Raw genomic sequence first — 21,491 nt, forward strand, 5'->3', positions numbered from 1 at the left:
GCTGGCTGCATATGAACTGTAGTGCCTCGAAGGCTGCACTGGATTTATATTCTGAATGTGACTCCTTCAACAGGGGGAACCAGGAGAGGCAGGAGAGCTGATCTATTCAAATGGATATAGTGGAGGTAACAGAGTACATCTTTTTAATCCAAATGTTTATCAAATTCTGTTAATCAGAGACACATGATTGTTATGGGTTCAAGGTCTTTTTTCTATCCAAATAAATCTCCTGATTTGTGGTCAGACACAGTACTCTAACCCTGTGCACATTTTCTTTTGCTGTTACATCTGCTCTGTTGTTCCTAAAGTTGGCCCACCAGGTCCTCCAGGAGAACGTGGGCCACCAGGGACTGATGGTCTCAGAGGAAATAAAGGATTACAGGGTCCCTCTGGGCAAGATGCTCAGGAACTATTAGGTATTTTGAATTTTTAAGGTCTCTAAGTAAACGAAAACATGTTAATATGAGCATTTATTGTGACTGTATGAATCTTAAAAAAATGATGTGTCTATCTTTCCACAGAGTTATTCGGCCCATTTGGACCAAAAGGGGAAAAGGGGAAGAAAGGTGACGCTGGGGAACCTGGTATCCCAGCCTCAGAGCCTGGGCCCCCAGGCTTTGATGGCCTACCAGGACCACCTGGGCCAGCCGGACCAAAGGGATCATGTATATATAACTCTGTCTCTATATATGGCATTTTGCACCTTTTGTTTGAATGATTAATGGATCTAGTTTTTGAATAAGCTCTAATTGAAAACTATTCTAAAAAGGAAACACTCTCAGATAGGAACTCATATATGCATACATACAGTATATTGAATGCAAAGATTAAGCGTGCCATCAGTATTGGAAAATTGTGTTGTCAGTATGAATCTGTTTGGCCACAGGGAGTGTGTTTTTCAGAGGGCCTGAAGGGCCACCTGGTCGTCCAGGAAATGCTGGAGCAAAAGGACGTAAAGGTAAGATCAGTGACATTAGTCCAAAAGTTCCTGTTATACTGTTCATGAAACAGTATAACTGTATGATGAATATACAGTACATTCATTGTAAGCTGTATTTCTCACAGTGAATGTACCATTTTTTTAGGTGACCATGGTCATTGTGAGTGCACTTTGCGAACCTCCCCTCCTGGACCCCCTGGCCCAGTTGGCGATCAGGGTGACCCTGGAATAGCGGGCGAGTGGGGTCAGCGGGGTGATCAGGGAGACCAGGGTCCCAGAGGCCTCACTGGTCTGCATGTTAGTTACCAGCATTACAGTTATGGTAGAAAATATGTTCCACAGGCAGTCAAAACCTTTAGTCATATTGTGAACCTTCTGAAATCGTAACTTTTTTTTCCAGGGCTTTCCTGGGACACAGGGGCTGGCCGGACCTAAAGGCTCTAAGGGAGATAGAATAGAGGTTAAAGAGAAAGGTACACCTTTTTATTACAATGATTTTATTATAATGATTTTAGTTAACACAAAGGAAAAACAAAGTAGGATTAATGTATATGTGTTTTGCTTCTACTTGTGTATTTAACAGGATCACCTGGAGAACCAGGAGACCCGGGGAGACCAGGTGAACAAGGAAATCAAGGCAGACCTGGGACTATTGGAATAGATGGTGCCCCTGGACTTCATGGTCTTCCTGTGAGATTCTAATTATCAATAATGTGTACTGATCTGTTTTCATTTTAGGTGGTCAGTAAAAGTACTAACTGTAACAGCTGCCATGATGCAGTCTGTTTACTTAACACTAGCTGTAATTAACAATGTGTGCCCTATATTTTAAATCATATTTCCAAAACCTGAGTACTATAATTCAGATTTAAATGTGGCACTGTGATTGGTGTTAAAAAAAAAACAACAGAAATGTGTTATTGTACTAAAAAAGGTTTCTTTGTGCACAGAAATTTGTTGGTTTCATCTTGTTATTATAATCAGTGCTCTTTCCTGATTGTAAGAGTAGATTAAGCCTGCCGCTGTAAAACCGCTACAGTCTGTGCTGTGTTGATGTGCTGTTTGCAGGGAGAAGGGCCAGTTGGTGAGCCTGGAGAGAAGGGTTACCCAGGCAGGCCAGGTCCACCAGGGTTCCCAGGACTAGAAGGGTTACCAGGACAACCAATTGGAGCACCTAAGGGTGTTAAGGGTATACCTGGTGATGCAGGATTAAATGGTTATGATGGACTCCCAGGCCTACCGGGTACTTCAGGTATGCACTCTGCCTTCTCTCCTTCCTCTCATTCTTCTGTCATTCTCATTCTTTAATCCCAATTTCTCATTTTCTAAATTGTTCTGTGTTCTTTGCTTTATATGATTCTTTTTTATGTTACTTTGGGTTCAGTATGCTTAAAGTCATGGAATCTGTACATAATGGAAACATTGTAATAAAATAAGCATTTAACCTTACTCTCTGGCAAGTATGTTGTGTGAAAGTTTTCATTAAAAAATGATTCCATGAGGAATTTTCCTTGAAAATTCAGAGAATGGTCATTTAATAATATGATCTCTGCTGCTGATTCAATCGCAATCAGCTTCTGTCTGTCTATCTGTATCTACTGTGGTGTTATCTGTTTCTGTCTGTCATGATCTCTTGCTTGCCATTTAAAGGAGACTGTAGTCTACAAGGAGAAGGAGGCAAGTGGATTACAGCAGGTAGCTAGATCGGTGACAAGTCAAATTCCCTCTTACGAACTCTTTTCTGTCTTAGAGCTTCTCTGCATCGCAATCACTTTTTTGTTCACAGTCACAATGCTTTGGGCATTATTAACCTTTCTCCTTGTTTGATTTTATTCACCCACAGATATTGTTGTACACACTTTGTTTTACACTTGGCAATGAGTCACATGTGATTTGGGCATGGCATAACACAGGGGTTCCCAAACTTTTTGAGCAAATGACCCCAGATAGACATTATGAATTTTCTGAAACCCCACCCACATTTTTATTCCAAATTTATAATTTAGGACTTCAGTAAATGTGTGTTCTTTTTCTTGATGTCTGTTAAATCACTCACTGTCATCAAGGAACCAGCGGAGGTAGATGGATGGAGAAATTTGTCCTTTTTTATTGCTGAAATCCTATGCTAGTGCAGCATGTCATAGTGAAAAAGATTAAAATAGCACATACATTCTTTTTAATGTTGCTTTTAATTTTAATTTAAATGTTGCTTGTTTGAATATGAATCCCAGTAACCCCTGGTTTGGGAACCCCTGCTATAATATGACAGTTGTTTTGTTGTTGTTTGCAAAGCAGGCAATCAGAAACTCTACTGTGGTGTCTATGTTGAGGTTATGAATTTATTTCCTTGTCACTACATATCTAATGGCTTTGGTGTATCCCCCCAGGGGATTGTGCAGCTATATCTGGAACCCCAGGAGATATAGGACCCCCAGGACTTCTTGGATTGGAGGGAATGCCAGGTCATATTTTATAATATTATAATATGCATAATTTATTGATATGTATGTTGTAATATTAATAATCCCATAATCCCCATTTAGACAGATCTGGTAATGTCTGTGTGTTTTAGGTCTACCTGGTCCAAAAGGATTTGCAGGAGATAGAGGCAAGATAGGAGCTAAAGGAGTTCAAGGAGACCAGGGCATTGGAGGCCAAACTGGGAAACCAGGTGAGCTGAGTCTATGAGTCTATTTTGTGCTTAAATACACTCAAACATTCAGGTTGCTGTCGAGAATTGACATTTATACAGCTTTTTGTCTGCCATCTTGTGCTGATCTAATGGTTTTCCATACAGGTTTTACTGGACCTCGTGGAGATATAGGCAATACTGGACCAAAAGGTCTCAAAGGTTCTTCTGGCATACCAGGTAGGCCAGGGCTTGATGGTGATCCTGGACAAAAGGGTCCTAATGGTGAAGCTCTAGGAGCATCTCCTGGGCCCCCAGGTGAAGGAGGACTACCAGGACAGCAGGGGCTAAAAGGTCCCCCTGGAAATCCTGGCAAAATTGGATACCCAGGTGAGAAGTACTCTGTAAGGATGAACTTACATATTTGATAATAGTGTTTTCTGTGGCCTACTACATTATAGCTTGGGTTTTGTGAACATATACTGTATATACTGTGATTTATTTTAACTATGGTACACTATAGGCATGGAGGGAATGCCTGGGATGATTGGGATCAAAGGTGAATCAGGTCCCCCAGGCTTGCAGGGGGAAACAGGAACACCTGGACCAGCAGGAAAATTTGGCTTCCCTGGGAAGCCTGGTCAGACAGGACCCCCTGGACCTCCAGGCCACACTGGACCACCAGGTAAATTAGTAATATAATCAAAATCTCTACCTCATTAGATAGCTATACTGACATAGCAATACCACCGGTGGACAGAACAGTCTATTCATAATAGTGATATTATTTTTTTGCTGTTCCTGAAAGGGCCTAAGGGAAAAACAGGCGATCGAGGAGATGGCGGTCCCCCAGGGCCCACAGGAGTGAAGGGTGTTAGGGGACAACCTGGAAGTGATGCTGGGCCAGGAGATTATGGAACACAAGGGGATCCAGGTGACCCTGGACATATTGGGCAGCCTGGCGTTCCTGGCCTTAAAGGTCAGAACATTTTCACATTACAAATTTCAAATGACAAACATAGCAAATCTTATGTGCAGAATAATGCACAAATGGCACTGTCACATCATTATGGATATTTGTTGTTTAGTAATAAAATGTATATTTCTTGTGAAGCATTACACTCCATCGTCATCATGATGTACAAAACCAGACACACCTCCATGCTAATCAGTCAGCATCTGCCTGAAGGCCGGTTGACTCACAGCACCATAGACAAGCACAACACACAGTTAGGTTCTCGGAGGAAAGCATTTGAGAGTGTCAGTGTGTCTCTACACACCATATTTACCCATAAACCACTCTCTGCATCATGACATAGACACGCAAACATGCTTCAAAACAGTAGTATAAATCAACCCTTAACTAACAGTGGATTCACATTATCTATTTTACATGTGTTGTAGGACACATTAGTTGTAGTGTCAAGGAGGACAGACTCATTTCTCATTTAACAGAAAATCACCATATGGATAGTTATACATTCTAAAGATGGGTGACATGTAAAGGACAACTCAAAATAAAATGTCTTAATAAGGTGTAGGGTCAACACAAGCTACCAGAACAGCTTAAATGTGCATTCTACACATCTCTGGAACCGTACTGGATGAATGAACACCATCCAAAAGACATTTCCTAGTAGTTGGGATCATTGAAAATGTCACGTCTGCACCTGTCACGAACTCCAGCTCACATGATCCTCAACAAAATACGTTGTTCAGATATTTACCGGCATTTCTCTCATATTTTTCTACAGGTGTAAAAGGCTCTTCAGGCATGACAGGTTTCCCAGGAATGTTCGGAAATCCCGGTCTAAAGGGCCTTCAAGGACAGAAAGGGCTGGTAGGAATACCAGGGGAACAAGGAGAGAAAGGAGGCATGGGGCAACAGGGACAAAAAGGTACCTATTTTGTCTTATAATAACGACTGCATGCACTTTAGATCATTTTGCTTTTGATATTAATAATACTGTGTTGGAGGTCACACTTTTTCATTGTGAATAATCTCTTTTTATCAGGTGAAAGAGGAGTTATGGGCCCTCCAGGTAAAATGTCCATCATAGAAATGACACATATGAAAGAGGTTATGAAGGGTACAAAAGGTGACCATGGATATGAAGGAGATGCAGGTTTCACTGGGCCCCGAGGTGAGTACTCTTTTTATAGTTATTTGCTGTTAAGCTGAGTATGGAAGTAAAAAAGTGACAAAGATTTCAATTTAAAAAAAAAGATTTGAATTTTAAAATCTTAATGCTTAATATTGAAAATTAAAGACATTCAGATACTGAAATATTGAAATATAGGGTTGAAAAACACACCTACTTTAAAATTCAGGTTTTCAAATATATATATATATATATATATATATATATATATATATATATATATATATATATATATATATATATATATATATATATATATATTCTTTACATCATCTTTCAGATCACTTTGACAGAGAGAGAGAGAGAGAGAGACAGAGTATGAATGAATGAATAAAAAACACCCACAAGCAGGTATCAGGTGTGCTCCGTTACAACTCTAAGTCCTGCACACTCCCGCTGCAGACTCTGGCTAAAGAAATAACACTGCTGCTGATAAAGTGAAATAGGCGCATGCTCCAAAGAGCAGAGGCATGATTCAGGCTCGATTGCCTTTGCCTGAACACTGAACACTGAAAAGAATATATTTGAATATAAATACTTGATTTTTTATAGTTTTAAAATAGGAATCGCTGAGCGCTGAAGAAAATAATAATTTTCAAGGATTTCAAGAATTTCAAGGATGGTAATTCCATATAAATAAATACAGATGTGTGGTTTCCAACTTCATATATTTAAATATCATGAATGTAATGGTCTTTAATTTTCAATATTAAGAATTCAATGGCTTTTAAAATTCATTTTTTATTCAAATCTTTGTCACTTTTTTACTTACATTTACATTTACATTTATGGCATTTGGCAGACGCCCTTATCCAGAGCGACTTACAACAGTGCTTTGAAGTCTTTCAAAAATACATTCTGATATTGGCTCACTAGGTCACAAACTAGGAATACCATCAGTCCAAAACTCTGTTGGGGAGGTTTTTTTTTTTTTTTAAGTTTTTTTAAGTGCTAACTTAAGTACTTTATGAAGAGGTAAGTCTTTAGACGTCGTTTGAAGACTGCCAGTGACTCAGCTGTTCAGACATCTAGGGGAAGTTCATTCCACCACCTTGGTGCCAGAACAGAGAAGAGTCTCGATGCATGCCTTCCTTGTACCCTGAGAGATGGTGGGACCAGTCGAGCAGTGCTAGAGGATCGGAGGGAGCGTGGTGCCACTCGAGGGGTGATACGTGCTTTGAGATAAGTGGGTGCTGGTCCGTTTTTGGCATTGTAGGCAAACATCAGTGTTTTAAATCTGATGCGGGCAGCTACAGGAAGCCAGTGGAGGGAGCGCAGCAATGGGGTGGTGTGGGAAAATTTAGGAAGGTTGAAAACCAATCGTGCAGCTGCTTTCTGGATCAGTTGCAGAGGACGAATGGCGCTCAGAGGCAGACCTGCCAGGAGTGAGTTGCAGTAGTCCAGTCTTGAAATGACAAGGGACTGAACAAGCACCTGTGTGGCCTGTGAGGAAAGAAATGGACGAATTCTTCTGATGTTATAAAGGAGAAATCGACATGAGCGTGTCAGATTAGCAATGTGAGAAGAGAAGGACAGTTGATTGTCCATGGTTACCCCAAGGTTGCGTGCAGTAACCGAAGGCGAGATCAGAGAATTGTCTAGGGAGATTGCAAGATCCTGAGATGGGGATGAATCACCTGGGATGAACAACAGTTCAGTTTTGGTGGGATTAAGTTTCAGCTGATGAGCTGTCATCCATGATGAGATGTCTGCCAGACATGCTGATATCCAAGCAGAAACATGAGTGTCTGAGGGAGGGAAGGAGAGGATGAGTTGAGTGTCATCTGCATAGCAGTGGTATGAAAACCCATGTGAGGATATGACCGCACCAAGAGATTGAGCACTGAGCCTTGTGGAACACCAGTGGAGAGTCTGCGAGGAGCAGATGTGGATCCCCTCCATGTCACCTGATATGACCGACCTTCCAGGTAGGAAGCAAACCATTGCCATGCTGCACCACGAATTCCTAGGCTCATGAGGGTGGACAAGAGAGTCTTGTGGTTCACTGTGTCAAACGCTGCTGAAAGGTCAAGGAGGATGACTGAAGACAGTTTGGCTGATCTAGCGGCATGTAGCTTCTCAGTGACGGCCAAAAGGGCAGTCTCTGTGGAGTGTGCCGGTTTGAAGCCAGACTGATTGGGATCTTGGAGGTTGTTCTGTGAGAGATAGCAAGAGAGCTGATTATAGACAGTTCGTTCAAGGGTTTTAGAAAGAAAAGAGAGAAGTGATAACGGCCGGTAGTTGCTGATGTCAGAGGGATCTAGAGTGGGTTTCTTCAGAATGGGAATAACCCTTGCTCTCTTGAATGAGGTTGGTACATGACCAGATGTTATGGAGCCACTGATGATAGTGGTGATGAAGGGGAGGAGGTCTTGAGAGATGGTCTGGAGCATTGTGGAAGGGATTGGATCCAATGGGCAGGTGGTAGGATTGCAGGATAAGATGATTTGCAGGATCTCTTCTGTTGTTAGTTTAGAAAACTGTGTCAGCGAATGAGAAGGAGAATCCTCAGTGTGTAGTGTAGGAGTAGGAGTAGAAGTGAATGTCTGGCAGATTTTTCCAATCTTCTCATCATAAAAAGTGGCAAAGTCTTCAGCAGTCAGGGAGGATGGAGCAGGAGGAGCCGGAGGGTTGAGTAGTGAAGAAAAGATGTTGTGGAGCTTGCGAGGATCTTGTGCAGAGGATTCCAGCTTTTCTTTGTAGAAGGCAGTCTTAGCAGACGTCACTTCAGATGAAAATTTGGACATTGAAAAATTTGGACATTGAAAAATTTGGACAGATGAAAAATTTGGACAGATGAAAAATTACTTCCATAGCTGAGCAAGATGTTCTTTGTTACATCCATAAATGTAACATTCTTAAATGTGTGTAATACAAAATTGTTTAATTGTGGAATTGAAGTTATTGTTATAGTGTGTCATTAACAATCCTATCAACTCATTCTTAACATGTCAACATCTCACAAACGTCATGTACTCGAAAAGTATCTATAACATTTGCATACACTGTGGAGTATATATCAATCATTTGTTGTCTAGCTATCAGTAGACATTCATATATGTGCTCACAGAAATAGCTAAAATAAATGTTTAAAATTTAACATAACTCAAATGAATGTTAACAAACGGATTTGGTCATTACACACATTCTCTCTTCCACCCTCTAGGCACCAAAGGTTTGCCAGGGATTCCAGGACAAGAGGGGCATCATGGATTACCCGGGGACCCCAGCAATACAAAAGGTCTGCAAGGACAGCCTGGAGCTCAGGGACTTCCTGGCCAGAAAGGGATGCCAGGTCCTACAGGATCCCCAGGAATTCACGGATTTTATGGACAGAGTGGACCTAGGGTAATTCACTGCCCCAATACAATGCTACATTAGCATTTACTGTATGTACTTGAGACTTGTACATGTTTAGACTTGTACAGGTTGTTTTTGGTATTAAGGTTGTGTGTGATCAATACTAACTTCAATATCCTAGGGGGAGAAAGGTTCCCCTGGTGCTTATGGAGCAACAGGATATGTTGGAATCAAGGGGATCAAAGGTAATATTGAAATTTTAAGTATGCCATCCTCTTTTAAGTATGCCATGCCATAGTGCTTACACCATACATTTTGTACTTCACTTTCTGTCACTTGGATTTTTCTAAACTTCAATCATAGATTGATGTTTTGTGCAACAACAAACAACAAATGATCATGTAATCAAACCCTTCATTGGAATCTCTGACCAACATGTCTGACCAGCACCTCACATCTGCCGATAATTCTAAGTTTGACTGTTCTACTTCAGGTGACCACGGTGACATTATCGATCTCCCAGGACCCACAGGACCCAGAGGGGAAAGTGGGCTGCCTGGACCTTTAGGTGAGGCAATAAAATATCTAGTCATGACCTGGAAAAAACCCTTAAGTATTAATCTTTTCAGCAACATGTGTGTGGAATGATACTGAGGATTTTTTATTCACATGCACTGTGCCTTTGCAGGTCAGAAAGGTCACACAGGTGAGTCAGGAGATAGAGGAAGTCCTGGTTTTGATGGCATCGAAGGAAATAAAGGGACTCAAGGTGAACCTGGAAGACCAGGGCATTCAGGTAAGAGAACTCACTCATAATGAATCCCTGTACTTAAAACCGTGATTTTTTTTTTTTTTTTTTTTTTGAAGTACCAGTCTGGTTCGTGCACACAGAGAGAAATTATGCACATGTGGATCACTTCCGTTCTTTTATCAGGTGCTGAAGGTCTACAGGGCTTTCCAGGAAACCAGGGTTCTAAGGGCTGGCCAGGAGTGCCAGGAGCGGCAGGGGCCCCCGGTAAACCAGGTCATCCAGGACAAACAGGTATGCTCAGTCTAATAAAGGGATATATCCAAATGCGGAATCAATTATTTTATCAATTCTGCAATATGCATTATCCGTGAGACAAGTTATTTCTGGTTATCGCTTGCGTTTTAGCAGCTATAAACAGCCGTTCCTTCACCAACCTCTCTTTTTTTCTTGAAATATTATTCATATTTCATAAATGTCTTCTAATAGAAAACTGATTGTATGTTTTTCTTTGTTAAACAACATCCTTTTTAAATCTATTTATTACACTTAGATATGAACCATCCACCATACATGTCCCTGTTACTATAAAAATGATAATATAAACCTGTCATACTTTTACAGCTGGAACTACCATCAGAGCCATGCTGTTATAGAAAATAAAACTGCACTGCGGTATAAAAAGTGATAAAGTAGCAAAAGTTATGACCTAGTTCAAAAAAAAGAAAAAGAAAACTGAAAAAATGCAAGAAATGATTGTCATTATTTAATGTTGGACTGGTGTAAATATTTTCTGGAAATAATTATGTGTAGTATGATATATTATTGCATATCATTGCATGTTGTACAGAAAAGGAAATAGTTGAGAGACATCTGATATGACTAAAAGGAGACATTCATCATTTAAATCATATATTTGGGCTTCCAGACGTATTATCTTTTCAGGTTTCTCAGATCAGCACCTATATTGGAAAATGTTCACCAGCCAATGAGACACCCTGCAGTCTTTTTCTTCTTTTGGCTGCTCCCATTAGGGGTCGCTACAGCGGATCATTGATCTGCATATTTGATTTGGCGCAGCTTTTATGCCAGCTGCCCTTCCTGGCGCAACCCTCTCCAGTTTTATCTGGGCTTGGGACCTGCACTGGGAGTGCACTGTTGTGTGCATCCGCAGTGGCTAGGGTTGGTTCCTTGGCTGGGAATCAAACCTGGGCCGTGGCGGTGAGAGCACCGTGGCCTAGCCACTAGTCCTTCAGGGACCCAAGTATTACCCTGCAGTAACACTAATAATTATTTTTTAGTCATTATTAAAATACTTTAAACTTCAGTCAGAAAAATAAAGCTTCAGTGTGACCTGCTGTGAGTGCACTAACAATGTGGTAAAATGTGAAAGATAAAGATTTCTTTTTCTTTTCAGGTTTTCCTGGCCTTGATGGGATTTCAGGGTTGCATGGCCTTAAAGGTCCAAAAGGCCTTCCAGGTGTTGCAGGTAGACCTCTATTTTTTTATTTATTTTTTTTAATCTTTTGATTATTGATGCACCAAAATTAAAATTTGGCAGAGGACACAGCCAAATGTCAGGAAATACTGGTCAGAATAGTGAACGCTATAGAATACCGAATCTTAAGTACCAAAACATTTTCTTAATGTATATTTTTTAGTTCTTAAACCATCATTAAACCATTCCTTATTACACTTTGCAGTTCCACTTTAGAGCAATGTTTTGAACTTGTTGCCTAATTATCAGGCTAAATGTAAGGAGTTACAGATCATTCACATTTAGTGGCTTAGGGTAAAGGTACTAAATGTTGATAATGTGTAAATCCATATGGGGCTGGGAGAGAAAGTAATTGGTCTACTGTCTTGGTTGGCCTTCCTCTCTCCTCTGTTACTCACAAACTAGGGAAGTGCAAGTGTCTGGGAGCTAATGTTTACAGAAGCAGGGACGTAGCACTCTCTTCCAAAGGCATCCACATATGTTGTTGTATGAGCAACATGTCATGCTGGTAGCAGTTGTGTGAATAAGGAGCTTGCAATTACTAAATTCAGTAAAAATGGGGCTAAAACAACATAGATTTTTAAATGAACTGCCAGTTTAATTTATACTATAAATTATTATTATTATTATTTATTGTAGCCTTGTCTTTATAGCAATGTCATGAGAATTTGTTAGCCAATTTTATTTTATGCCCATAACGTACATGCTTGTTAGGTCTTGACAATTGGGGGATACCAGGTGAGGATGGAGAAAAAGGACAAATCGGAGATGCAGGTGTTCCCAACACAGAGATTGGGGTTCCTGGAGCTCATGGCCTTAAAGGTTCAACAGGAGATCCAGGTGGGTCATCATATAGCATATATATTCTCTCTGATTTTGCAAAGTGAGATCATTTCTAATTTAAGAGCTTTGTCTAAGCTTAAAATACTCTTTTTTTAGGTGTTCAGGGTGATCCAGGCCCTCCAGGAAATCAAGGGTCTCCAGGAGCACAGGGAATTCCTGGCAGAAAGGGTCTATCAGGGGACATAGGGTTCCCTGGTCAGAAAGGTCTTCCAGGTAAAGTGCTTAATATATTGGTCCACAATAATAGCACAGAGGGAGTTAGCAGCATTAGCACATATTTCCCACAATGATAAAGCTCATATCACAGAGATGTCACCACTAAGATGGTTTTGCATAGGCTATTGCAGTGTGATCAACCTTTCTGATCCTCTATTTGTTTAGGCCTTCCTGGAACCACTGGTCTTCCAGGTTTTCCATCTCCATTTGGAGCTAAAGGAGATCATGGCATTCAAGGAGGTCATGGAACCTCAGGACCAAAAGGGCCACCAGGGGATATAGGAGACAAAGGATTTTCTGGACAGTCTGGTGTGTCAGGAGGAAAAGGTATGGTCCCAAACACTAGAAATTCAATGTGCATCAAAACCTTTGGCTTATAATGTAATATACAGTTTATCCTGACATTTATAAGACATTATGCTTTAAATTAGTTGGTTTACAATATCATTACCTTATCGGAAACAGAGAACTAGGCTTACTCTGTGCCTGATCTTTAAAAAAAAAATGGGTTACAGGTATAAAGGGAGCCATGGGAAGGATGGGTGTCCCAGGACCACGTGGTTTACAAGGTGGTAGAGGGCTTCCTGGATCTAAAGGAGAGACTGGACCACCAGGTATGTAAATGTTATCCTGTCTTTTTTCATTTGAAATTAGAAAATTAATATTCAGCAACTTGAAATTCTCTATGTTCATCAGAAGTTTGTATACATCAAAAATAACTCAGACACTCTGTGTATCACTTCCTTCAGGCCCACCTGGCCCCCCTGGTGCTAAAGGACTCCCTCCAGTACCTGTGAAGGTGCCAGGAGAGAGAGGACCCCCTGGTTCACTTGGAAATCAAGGACTACAAGGAGTGAGAGGAGAGTTAGGCCCTATGGGACACCCTGGAGATCAAGGTAAATTAAATTAAAGGTTACCAAATCAAAAATATTGAACAATTTATTATATTTTAGCTGTAAAATACGGGCACTTACTATAAACTTATGAGTTGTCACTTTAATGCTTTTTCTTGTCCTAGGGTTTGTGGGACCACAGGGGCAAAAGGGAATGCCAGGGCTGCCTGGAATACCAGGAACACCAGGTGTCCGTGGGGATGTTGGACCAATGGGACACCAGGGCCTCCAGGGCCTAGAAGGTAAAGCTCACAGAATTCTGGGCTAAGCTGATGTGTTGAGAAATTAAAGTGGCGAGGCAATAAGATATTCTGGCTCATTTTAGAATAATTCCACAGTGTCTTGCTTCTTGAGAAGCAAGATTATAGTAAGTGACCTGCACTGCTTTGAACAACAGTGATTTTAGGTCAATGTCTGGACATGCTGTGTGGGGTTGATACCCATTAACCTGAAATATGAAAGGTTGTAGTGAATAAATGGAAATAATTTCCATTCACCAGATGTGATCATGTTAATTTTCTCTATGGGAATTAAAATGCTGTTCACATTTCAGGAAACCGTGGCCGTCCTGGTATTCCTGGTCCCACTGGTATGCCTGGACGCAGTGTCAGTGTTGGGTACCTCCTGGTGAAACACAGTCAGTCTGATCAGACGCCAATGTGCCCTGTGGGAATGTCCAAGCTGTGGGATGGCTACAGCTTGCTTTACTTTGAAGGGCAGGAGAAAGCTCATAATCAGGACCTTGGTAAGTAAATAAGGCTTTATTAGTACACCAAAGGATTGACACTAAAATTCTAACTATGTGCAAACAGTGTTGGCCCCATGGTGTATACTACCAACCACAAATCAGGTTCTTTAAGAACATTCTCTACTATGTTATCCAGGTCTGGCAGGCTCTTGTCTTCCTCGTTTCAACACCATGCCATTCCTGTATTGCAACCCTGGTGACATATGCTACTATGCTAGTCGGAACGACAAGTCTTATTGGCTTTCTACAACTGCCCCCATTCCCATGATGCCTGTGGAAGAGTCAGAAATAAAGCCTTATATCAGCCGCTGTTCAGTATGTGAGGCTCCATCTGTGGCTATAGCTGTGCACAGTCAGGATATAACTATCCCACAATGCCCTGCAGGCTGGAGAAGCTTATGGATTGGCTACTCTTTCCTCATGGTGAGCCTTCAATCATTTCTCGTTATTGTTATAATGTAATTCTATGCAAATTTATTTTTGTAACTGTCAACAACTGAAGTGGTAGTAGATGACATAAATACACAAAAGAAAATCATTTGTCTTTTTTGTCAGACTGTATCACACCATGTCCAATATCATTAGAAGTTTATATAGCGCTCTGCCTTTCAAAAAATGCAAAAATGAGCTCAGAGTGCTGGCTTGCAAAAAAAAAAAAAAAAACCTCAAACTTTTGTCTTTTGTACACAGCATACAGCAGCTGGAGATGAAGGAGGTGGTCAGTCTCTGGTGTCTCCAGGCTCGTGTCTGGAGGATTTCCGCACCACTCCCTTCATTGAGTGTAATGGAGCTAAGGGTACCTGTCACTACTTCTCTAACAAGCACAGCTTCTGGCTGACATCCATTGACCAGTCCTTCCACAGTTCCCCTGAGTCTGAGACTCTCAAGGCGGGACAGCTCCTCTCACGCATCAGTCGCTGCCAAGTCTGCATGAAGAACCTGTGACTAGTATGAACTTTGACTTGAGGGTGTGGCCATTTTTAGATTTTTGTGTGCAGTCCAGTATAGAATGCCAAGGTAAGCTGTAAAGGTCACCCAGAGATCACAGTAACTATTAAGTTAATAAAACAAAAAGGATTGTTTTTAAAGTAAAGTTTGTTAACAGCTCCTAATTTATATACTGCATACTATTACATCATCATGGATGACGCTCAGTTTTTCTTCATTACTATGTACCCCTCCCTATGTGCCTAAGGACTGAAGATATGTAAATGTGTTGAGAAGAGAGGTCAAAGAAGCATCAGAAGCTTAGAATTTTTTTTTTATATCTTTACTCATGTTACATTAGAAATGGTGCTTTTCCTAACTTATTACCTCATTCAACATGATTTGTACAACTGATATTACCAAATACATCATACAGCAGAACCAAAGACGCCCATGTTAATGCACTGCTTCCCTTATATTCATCTATGTATGACATATTAGAATGTCTCAGTGTGTGATTTATACACCAGCCAAATGCTTTACACTATAAACTATATGTTTAGTGTTGGAACAATACAACCATCTGAGTGACACCTCAAATAGTGTTGCTTTAACTTTAAGTTTTTAATCATGATTTTATCATCAGATAATGAACTCTGTTTTACTAACACTGTTCTCCAACTGTACATTTTGTTTTGTGGGGAATTATTTGCACTTAAAATACAGTATGTTGTTATAATCATTATACGATGCTTCCTCAACAGCCTCTGAGCACAAGCATGCACCTTTTTTACAGAACTACAGACCAGAGAGCAGTTTCTCTGATATGCAGACCACAAGTTAAAGCTTTGCAAAGTGGAGTTCAGAACATCTTGTCTCATTGAACAAGAATTATGGATTAATTTGTTTCTATTCGGTTACACAGACTGCACTGATTTTTACATAATGAAAATTGTCCAAATTGTTTTTTTCTTGCACAGCAAAGAGACAAATGAATAGCTCCTTTATAACAGAAAGTCCTTCTTAAAATCTGATATTTAATGATTAATAGACCACATTCATCAGGTGAATGACCACATTTGTACTTTGCTCAGCCATGCATACCACATGCCTTCTCAGTTTTATGTATCTAGAATAGCTTTATCTGACCATAAACAAGTAAAAGGAGATTAAACAATGGGTTGTTGCATTGAATGTTAACAAGTTAACAATGTATTTATGTGGAATATATTTTTAGACTATGTTCTGAATGATTGTGACTGTTAGCATTACTGAACAACAACAAATTAAATGCTTCTGTTTGTTACATGTTAGATGTGTTATTTGATTGCGTAGATCATCAGGACAGGTTTATGATTATTGTCTCTTTAAGGATGAACATGAATGTTTTGTGACATTTTGAGTTATAAACATGGCTACTGCTATATGGGTAAAGAATCTGTTAAACACAAAACAAGGCAAACATTCAACAACCAGCTTCATCAAACTCACATAACACTGACAACTGTAATATAGTTGGATAAGTTGAGGCATTTCTTTCCATCATTCCAAACATATTACCCATGACAAAGTGTAAAAAGAAAAACATAATTAATACTATTATGAGTATCTGTGGGAGGCAGGGTGGTGCACTCAGCAGTATAATTAATAGGGGTGAAACGACACTATTTAGATTAAAGTACTGTATGAGGACAACTGACAATCACACCCATATGTGGGCCTTCCCCAAAATGTTGTCAAAAAAGTTTGAAGCACTCAATATAGTATAGAATGTCCTTCTATACTGTAGTTTTAGGATTTCCCTTCAGTGGAAGTAAAACCCCAAACCTGTTGATAATGCCCCTGTGCACAAAGCGAGAACCATAAATACATGGTTTGCCAAGGTTGGTGTGGAAGAACTCTAATGGCCTGCACCGAGCCCTGACCTCAAACCCACTGAACACCTTTAGGATGAACTGGAATGCCGACTACACCGCAGGCCTCCTGGCCCGACGTCAGTGCCTGATCTCACTAATCCTTTTGTCAGAATGGGCAAATCCCCAAAGCCATATTCCAAACTATAGCAAAAAGCCTTCCCAGAAGAGTGGGACAGAGTGTTATAGCAGCAAAGGGGTGACAAACTCTGGAATAGGATGTTTAACAAGCATATGTGATTGTAATGGTTAAGTAGCCACATAATTTTGGTCATATAGTGTACATTGCAAAAATCTCATCGACGTGCATGTTACAACACCAAGCTTGGGGAAGAGGAATTTCTACGCCTATCTGATTTTAAGGCAGCTAATAGTTCAGAAAATACCCTTACCTTGAACTTCTTCTTGCTATATTTGTGGTCTGGCTTTTTTTTGCCCCCACCACAAGGGGGCTCCTCTACATCACTGGATCCACTGTCACCCTGACCAGGATAAAGCAGGTACTGAAGATGGATAAATGAAGATTATCTGCATGCTAACTTACGATCATGTGTACCGTTTATTTTTCTAATGGATAAAATTCATACTTTTTATTTATATTTTTGCACATTTGTTACAAGATGGTTTCATTTAAAAAAAGGTGATAAGTGGAAGCACCAAGAATCACAGTGCATCACATAAAATTGTGTGTCATTACAGCAGGGCAAGTTAAAAATACTGTTGAACAACTTAAGTGTTGTCTTCATACTGTCTTGAACTCGACTAATACTTTTTTTTTATGGTGAGTAATAATTCTCAACACTGATCATTACAAATGATTTATAGAAAATTCTAACAGAAAGGGTTTGCAGAATTTCCCATGAAATGTAAACAACCTTCTGTGCCTTCACTGTATTAAGGAGTAAATCCGCATTCCCTTTCTTGACCCTCCTCCTAGGCACAGCAGCCAGCTTTAGTCCTCTTGCCTGTGCTGGGTGCTTCCAGGTCAACAGTGGAGCTCTCGCCTTCACTCCGCTTCTTCAGGATTGAGGGCACCACCAAGTCAAACACTGTTTCAAACAACACATCCACATTGTAGGCAGTTTTAGCACTGGTCTCAAAGCACATGCTTTCAGCGGGCAGACAGGCCTTCTGGTCCAGCCCTTTGTAAAGTAGCACACGTCCATACAGAGCCATGGCATCCTCTCTGTTCACCTGTTTGCGCTGAAGTGAGGAAGAAGAAAGAGACAAGCGTGCAGGCTCGGTCCCCTCCTCTCCCTCTGGATTTGAAGCCTGGGCATGCGAGTCAGTCAGGTCAGCTTTGTTGCCTACTATGGCAAAGATGCAGTCGGCATTGGCAGTGTCGGTTAGGGATAGGAAGCGGTCCTCCAGCTCTACGTAGCTTTGCCAACTGGTCATGTCATAGGTGAGGATGACTGCAGCCGCACCACGACAGTACATAGAGCCAAGACCATGGAACTGCTCCCGACCTAGAACACAATCCATTCAGGGTAAAGAGACAGCAAATTGGAGAGGAATTAATGATGACTGAATAAATACATATATTTTTACACTTTAACAAAAGGTTGACACAATGTTTAGAACAGTGGCAAGTGAAAAACAAAGGCTGCCTGTTGTGGAAATATGCAGTGGTCCTCAACCCTCAAGTCTCACAACAATAGCTTCCAGTGACTATACATCTGTGCTTGCTTGAGGATGTGAGACTGGGCTTTGTTCTTCATTCTCCACCACATTTTGCAAATATGTACTGTACACATTGCTATAGGCATTCTGAATGATGGTATGAAATGAAACGTGTAATACTGAAACTATTACATTGCAGCCCTGAATATAAGATATATAGAATTTGGAAACTACACTGCAGTGATTAATAAACCAAGAACCTGAATGTTTTAACCTGAATAAGTTAAAGCCCAGACCTCAATCCAATTGAAAATCTGTAGGAAGACTTGCTGTTCATTAACAGTCTCCATCGAATATTATTTCATCTGACAGAGCTTCAGCAATTTTGCCAAGAATAGGCAGGATCCAAACATGAGAAAGGCATACCCTAGAAAACATGTAGCTGTAATTGCAGCAAAAAAAGATGGTTCTACCAAGTATTGACCCAGCTGGGTGAATACAAATTTCTGCTTTTTGGGCTAATTAACAATTATGTCACAAAAAATGTATATATTTTAAAGTAAAATATACTACGCAGAATATATGTTAATATACATATAGTGTAAATCACAAATGGTAAAAATCCCAGTAAATCTGTTATGTTTAATCATTAGTGGTCATGAAAGTGGCACTGTTCAATGAATATTAAAAAGTGAAGTGATGAGTCACTACCGATTACTGAAAGATATCAGAAAAGCACATGACTTGGCTTCATGAACAAAAATCTGCAGCACTTTGGGTCAGCTGTCAACAGCAAGGAAACTAATTCCACAGGAAGTGATCTGGCAGAAAGTTGAGAGGGGTCATCACTGAATGAAAGATAAATGAGCTGACATCAAAATCTTTTCTCTTAAAAAAAAAAAAAACAACTAAACTATAACCCTGAGAAAAACAGCTAAAAACATATAAAGCCTAAGTATGTGAGGGAAAGAGAGGTAATTACCATAAGATCCTGTGACAATTTGTTCACCTTCTCATTGGAACAGTCTACTAGGCCTACTCTATAATAGGAAACCAAGAGACCTCATGATGTCTCATAAGAAGCCCATGTTGACTCAGATGCTTTGGTCGACTGTGTACATGTGCACTGTTCCTACACTGTACAGTCTGGGTTAATAAGGCTACTTTGTAACCTGGATCATATGACTTATCTTTCTCTGCTACTGCATGGTAGATAAACAAGAGGTCTGTTCAATGATTGCCAAAATACTGCGTACACTCATTTCTGATGAAAGAACAAATACTAGAGCCTATGACTACACAAACACATTTGCTTCTTAATTCTCCACGTTCTAGAGGCGTAAAAGATTTTTTGAGGGAATTTTTTTTCTATTGTACTGTCTTGTTCATTAGTAGGTATACTAATACAGTCTGGGATAATTATGAATCCCCTCAAGGGGATAAACCAAAATATCTCGTTTAGAAAGCATGGTGTATGGTGTAAAAGACATCTCTAACTTTGCATAGTAATTTACGCAGCACTTTTTTTTTTTTCCTTTCAACCTTATACATATTGTTTATGATTGTGGATTGTTTTATGCACTTTGAAATTCTGGACTCAAAATGAATAGTGCTATATAAATAAAGATTATTATTATCTTTGCTGTTGTTAGCATTATTATTATTATTATTATTATTATTATTAAGAAACTGCTTAGCCTGCTTCACAACTGAAGAACGGTTCGTCCCATAAGAATAGCTTAAGCTTTAGATGCTCTATTATTTTCTTAAGCTACCTTGATTTTATAAAATATAAATATACTTATGCACTGACTCCTATGTAGCTTATCTGAGACCAGTGTAAACAATAGCTTAAATTACCCACAAGTGCCCTTAAGAATAGAAAAGGACACTACTTAAAACTTCAATTCTACTCAAATAATTACTTGGTGCAAATGTTTTGCTTGATGACATTGTAAATTTGCTAAAATCCTGGAAATAGATCAATTCACTCATCTCTACTAAGCACTTTGTCCTGGTCAGGGATGTGGTGAGTGAGGAGCTTATTCCAGAAATATTGGGAGTGAGGCAGGGACATATACTGGAAGGGATGCCTGTCCATGGCACACACTGGCATACACACACACACACACACACACACAATCACACACACTCTCTCTCTCAGGGCAATTTCGAGTCAGCTGCTGGAATGTTTTTAAGAAGCCGGAGGAAACCCACACATGAGGATAACATGCACAAAAGCTTTTATTCAGTACTGAACTGAATATTAACACTGCAAATGTTTGAATGCATTAATGAATGAATGAATTGCACAATAATATGAGCCACACTTGTTAAGCTGAAAAATGAACATGATTAAAGTAGACGTGTGGGAAAGTGGGCTGTGTGTCTGAGGCATGGGCCTCATCTCCTACCTGCAGTGTCCCATATGGAGATATTGTAGGGTCCCCACTGCTTGAGAAAGAACGCCCCTCCAACTGTGCTCACTGTATCCTTGAATTTCCTCTCGGTGTACCTGTGGAGCAAAGATGTTTTCCCCACATTCATGTCACCCAGCATGACAATTTTCACGTCGGGCTTTTTCAGCTTCTTCGTGGGATCGGCCATGGTCAGAAATCAGCACACTCCGCCTGTTCACTTTCAACGACCAAACGCCATATTTAACTGTTTTCCTTTAAACACACATGACAGCACAAAACAAACAAAAAGTTAAAAACGAGTGTTTTGGTCTGTTTCTCACATGACATGGTTCAGTTTTCACTCCCCGAGCACATTAATAAGCCATAAAGCTGAGCGAGACGGACACTTTGCAGAAAAACGGTTTCAGAAGAAGAGTGTAAACTTGCACTGGTCATATTTGGGAAGTTGAAGCTCAACTCTTAAAGCTTACTACGCAGGAAATACCCCGATGGGGGCGGGGCTACACAGTGCCTGCCCATGAGTGTAAAAAGTTAACTGGACTACACTACTACCTTAGCTCATTTCATTAGTATAATACAGCAAATACATAACACTATCTTATCTCTATCTTGTTTAATGACATTTTAACCT

At 40.2% G+C, this 21,491-nt stretch overlaps 2 protein-coding genes across 3 annotated transcripts in view; one reads left to right on the forward strand and one right to left on the reverse strand.

Annotated features, from left to right (window-relative positions):
* Positions 1-16,212, forward strand: part of col4a2 (collagen, type IV, alpha 2) — a 66,137-nt gene extending 49,925 nt beyond the window's left edge. Inside the window, exons 18-48 of one of the 2 annotated variants that reach the window (XM_026910132.3) lie at positions 74-125; positions 309-416; positions 522-665; positions 887-958; positions 1,086-1,237; positions 1,341-1,413; positions 1,524-1,630; positions 2,009-2,192; positions 2,591-2,635; positions 3,328-3,402; positions 3,513-3,611; positions 3,738-3,959; positions 4,093-4,254; positions 4,378-4,548; positions 5,324-5,467; positions 5,585-5,713; positions 8,898-9,079; positions 9,213-9,276; positions 9,525-9,599; positions 9,720-9,827; positions 9,966-10,073; positions 11,197-11,268; positions 11,992-12,117; positions 12,217-12,333; positions 12,502-12,663; positions 12,852-12,950; positions 13,086-13,232; positions 13,355-13,471; positions 13,783-13,974; positions 14,114-14,400; positions 14,668-16,212. In XM_026910132.3, coding sequence (XP_026765933.2) covers positions 74-125; positions 309-416; positions 522-665; positions 887-958; positions 1,086-1,237; positions 1,341-1,413; positions 1,524-1,630; positions 2,009-2,192; positions 2,591-2,635; positions 3,328-3,402; positions 3,513-3,611; positions 3,738-3,959; positions 4,093-4,254; positions 4,378-4,548; positions 5,324-5,467; positions 5,585-5,713; positions 8,898-9,079; positions 9,213-9,276; positions 9,525-9,599; positions 9,720-9,827; positions 9,966-10,073; positions 11,197-11,268; positions 11,992-12,117; positions 12,217-12,333; positions 12,502-12,663; positions 12,852-12,950; positions 13,086-13,232; positions 13,355-13,471; positions 13,783-13,974; positions 14,114-14,400; positions 14,668-14,922 — 4,050 coding nt within the window. In that variant the 3' untranslated portion in view covers positions 14,923-16,212. The remainder of the gene's footprint in view (positions 1-73; positions 126-308; positions 417-521; positions 666-886; positions 959-1,085; positions 1,238-1,340; positions 1,414-1,523; positions 1,631-2,008; positions 2,193-2,590; positions 2,636-3,327; positions 3,403-3,512; positions 3,612-3,737; positions 3,960-4,092; positions 4,255-4,377; positions 4,549-5,323; positions 5,468-5,584; positions 5,714-8,897; positions 9,080-9,212; positions 9,277-9,524; positions 9,600-9,719; positions 9,828-9,965; positions 10,074-11,196; positions 11,269-11,991; positions 12,118-12,216; positions 12,334-12,501; positions 12,664-12,851; positions 12,951-13,085; positions 13,233-13,354; positions 13,472-13,782; positions 13,975-14,113; positions 14,401-14,667) is intronic. The other variant, XM_026910140.3, reaches the window with a different exon arrangement.
* Positions 16,213-16,238: 26 nt separating this feature from the next.
* LOC113525968 (ras-related protein Rab-20) lies at positions 16,239-21,447 on the reverse strand. Its single transcript, XM_026912674.3, has 2 exons — positions 20,855-21,447; positions 16,239-18,286 (listed from the first exon to the last, which is right to left on the reverse strand). Exons 1-2 carry the CDS (start codon positions 21,045-21,047, stop codon positions 17,751-17,753), a joined length of 729 nt encoding a protein of 242 aa, XP_026768475.1. The 5' UTR covers positions 21,048-21,447; the 3' UTR covers positions 16,239-17,750.
* Positions 21,448-21,491: the final 44 nt, after the last annotated feature.

Source organism: Pangasianodon hypophthalmus, chromosome 5 (assembly GCF_027358585.1).
Source record: "Pangasianodon hypophthalmus isolate fPanHyp1 chromosome 5, fPanHyp1.pri, whole genome shotgun sequence".
NCBI classification, from domain to species: domain Eukaryota; kingdom Metazoa; phylum Chordata; class Actinopteri; order Siluriformes; family Pangasiidae; genus Pangasianodon; species Pangasianodon hypophthalmus.

Excerpts from the sequence above, each read along its gene's own strand:
- LOC113525968 (XM_026912674.3), bottom strand. The coding sequence starts at position 21,047 with ATGGCCGATCCCACGAAGAAGCTGAAAAAGCCCGACGTGAAAATTGTC. Across the intron at positions 18,287-20,854 it reads CTCCATATGGGACACTGCAG|GTCGGGAGCAGTTCCATGGT; the intron begins GTAGGAGATGAG and ends ATTGTGTTCTAG.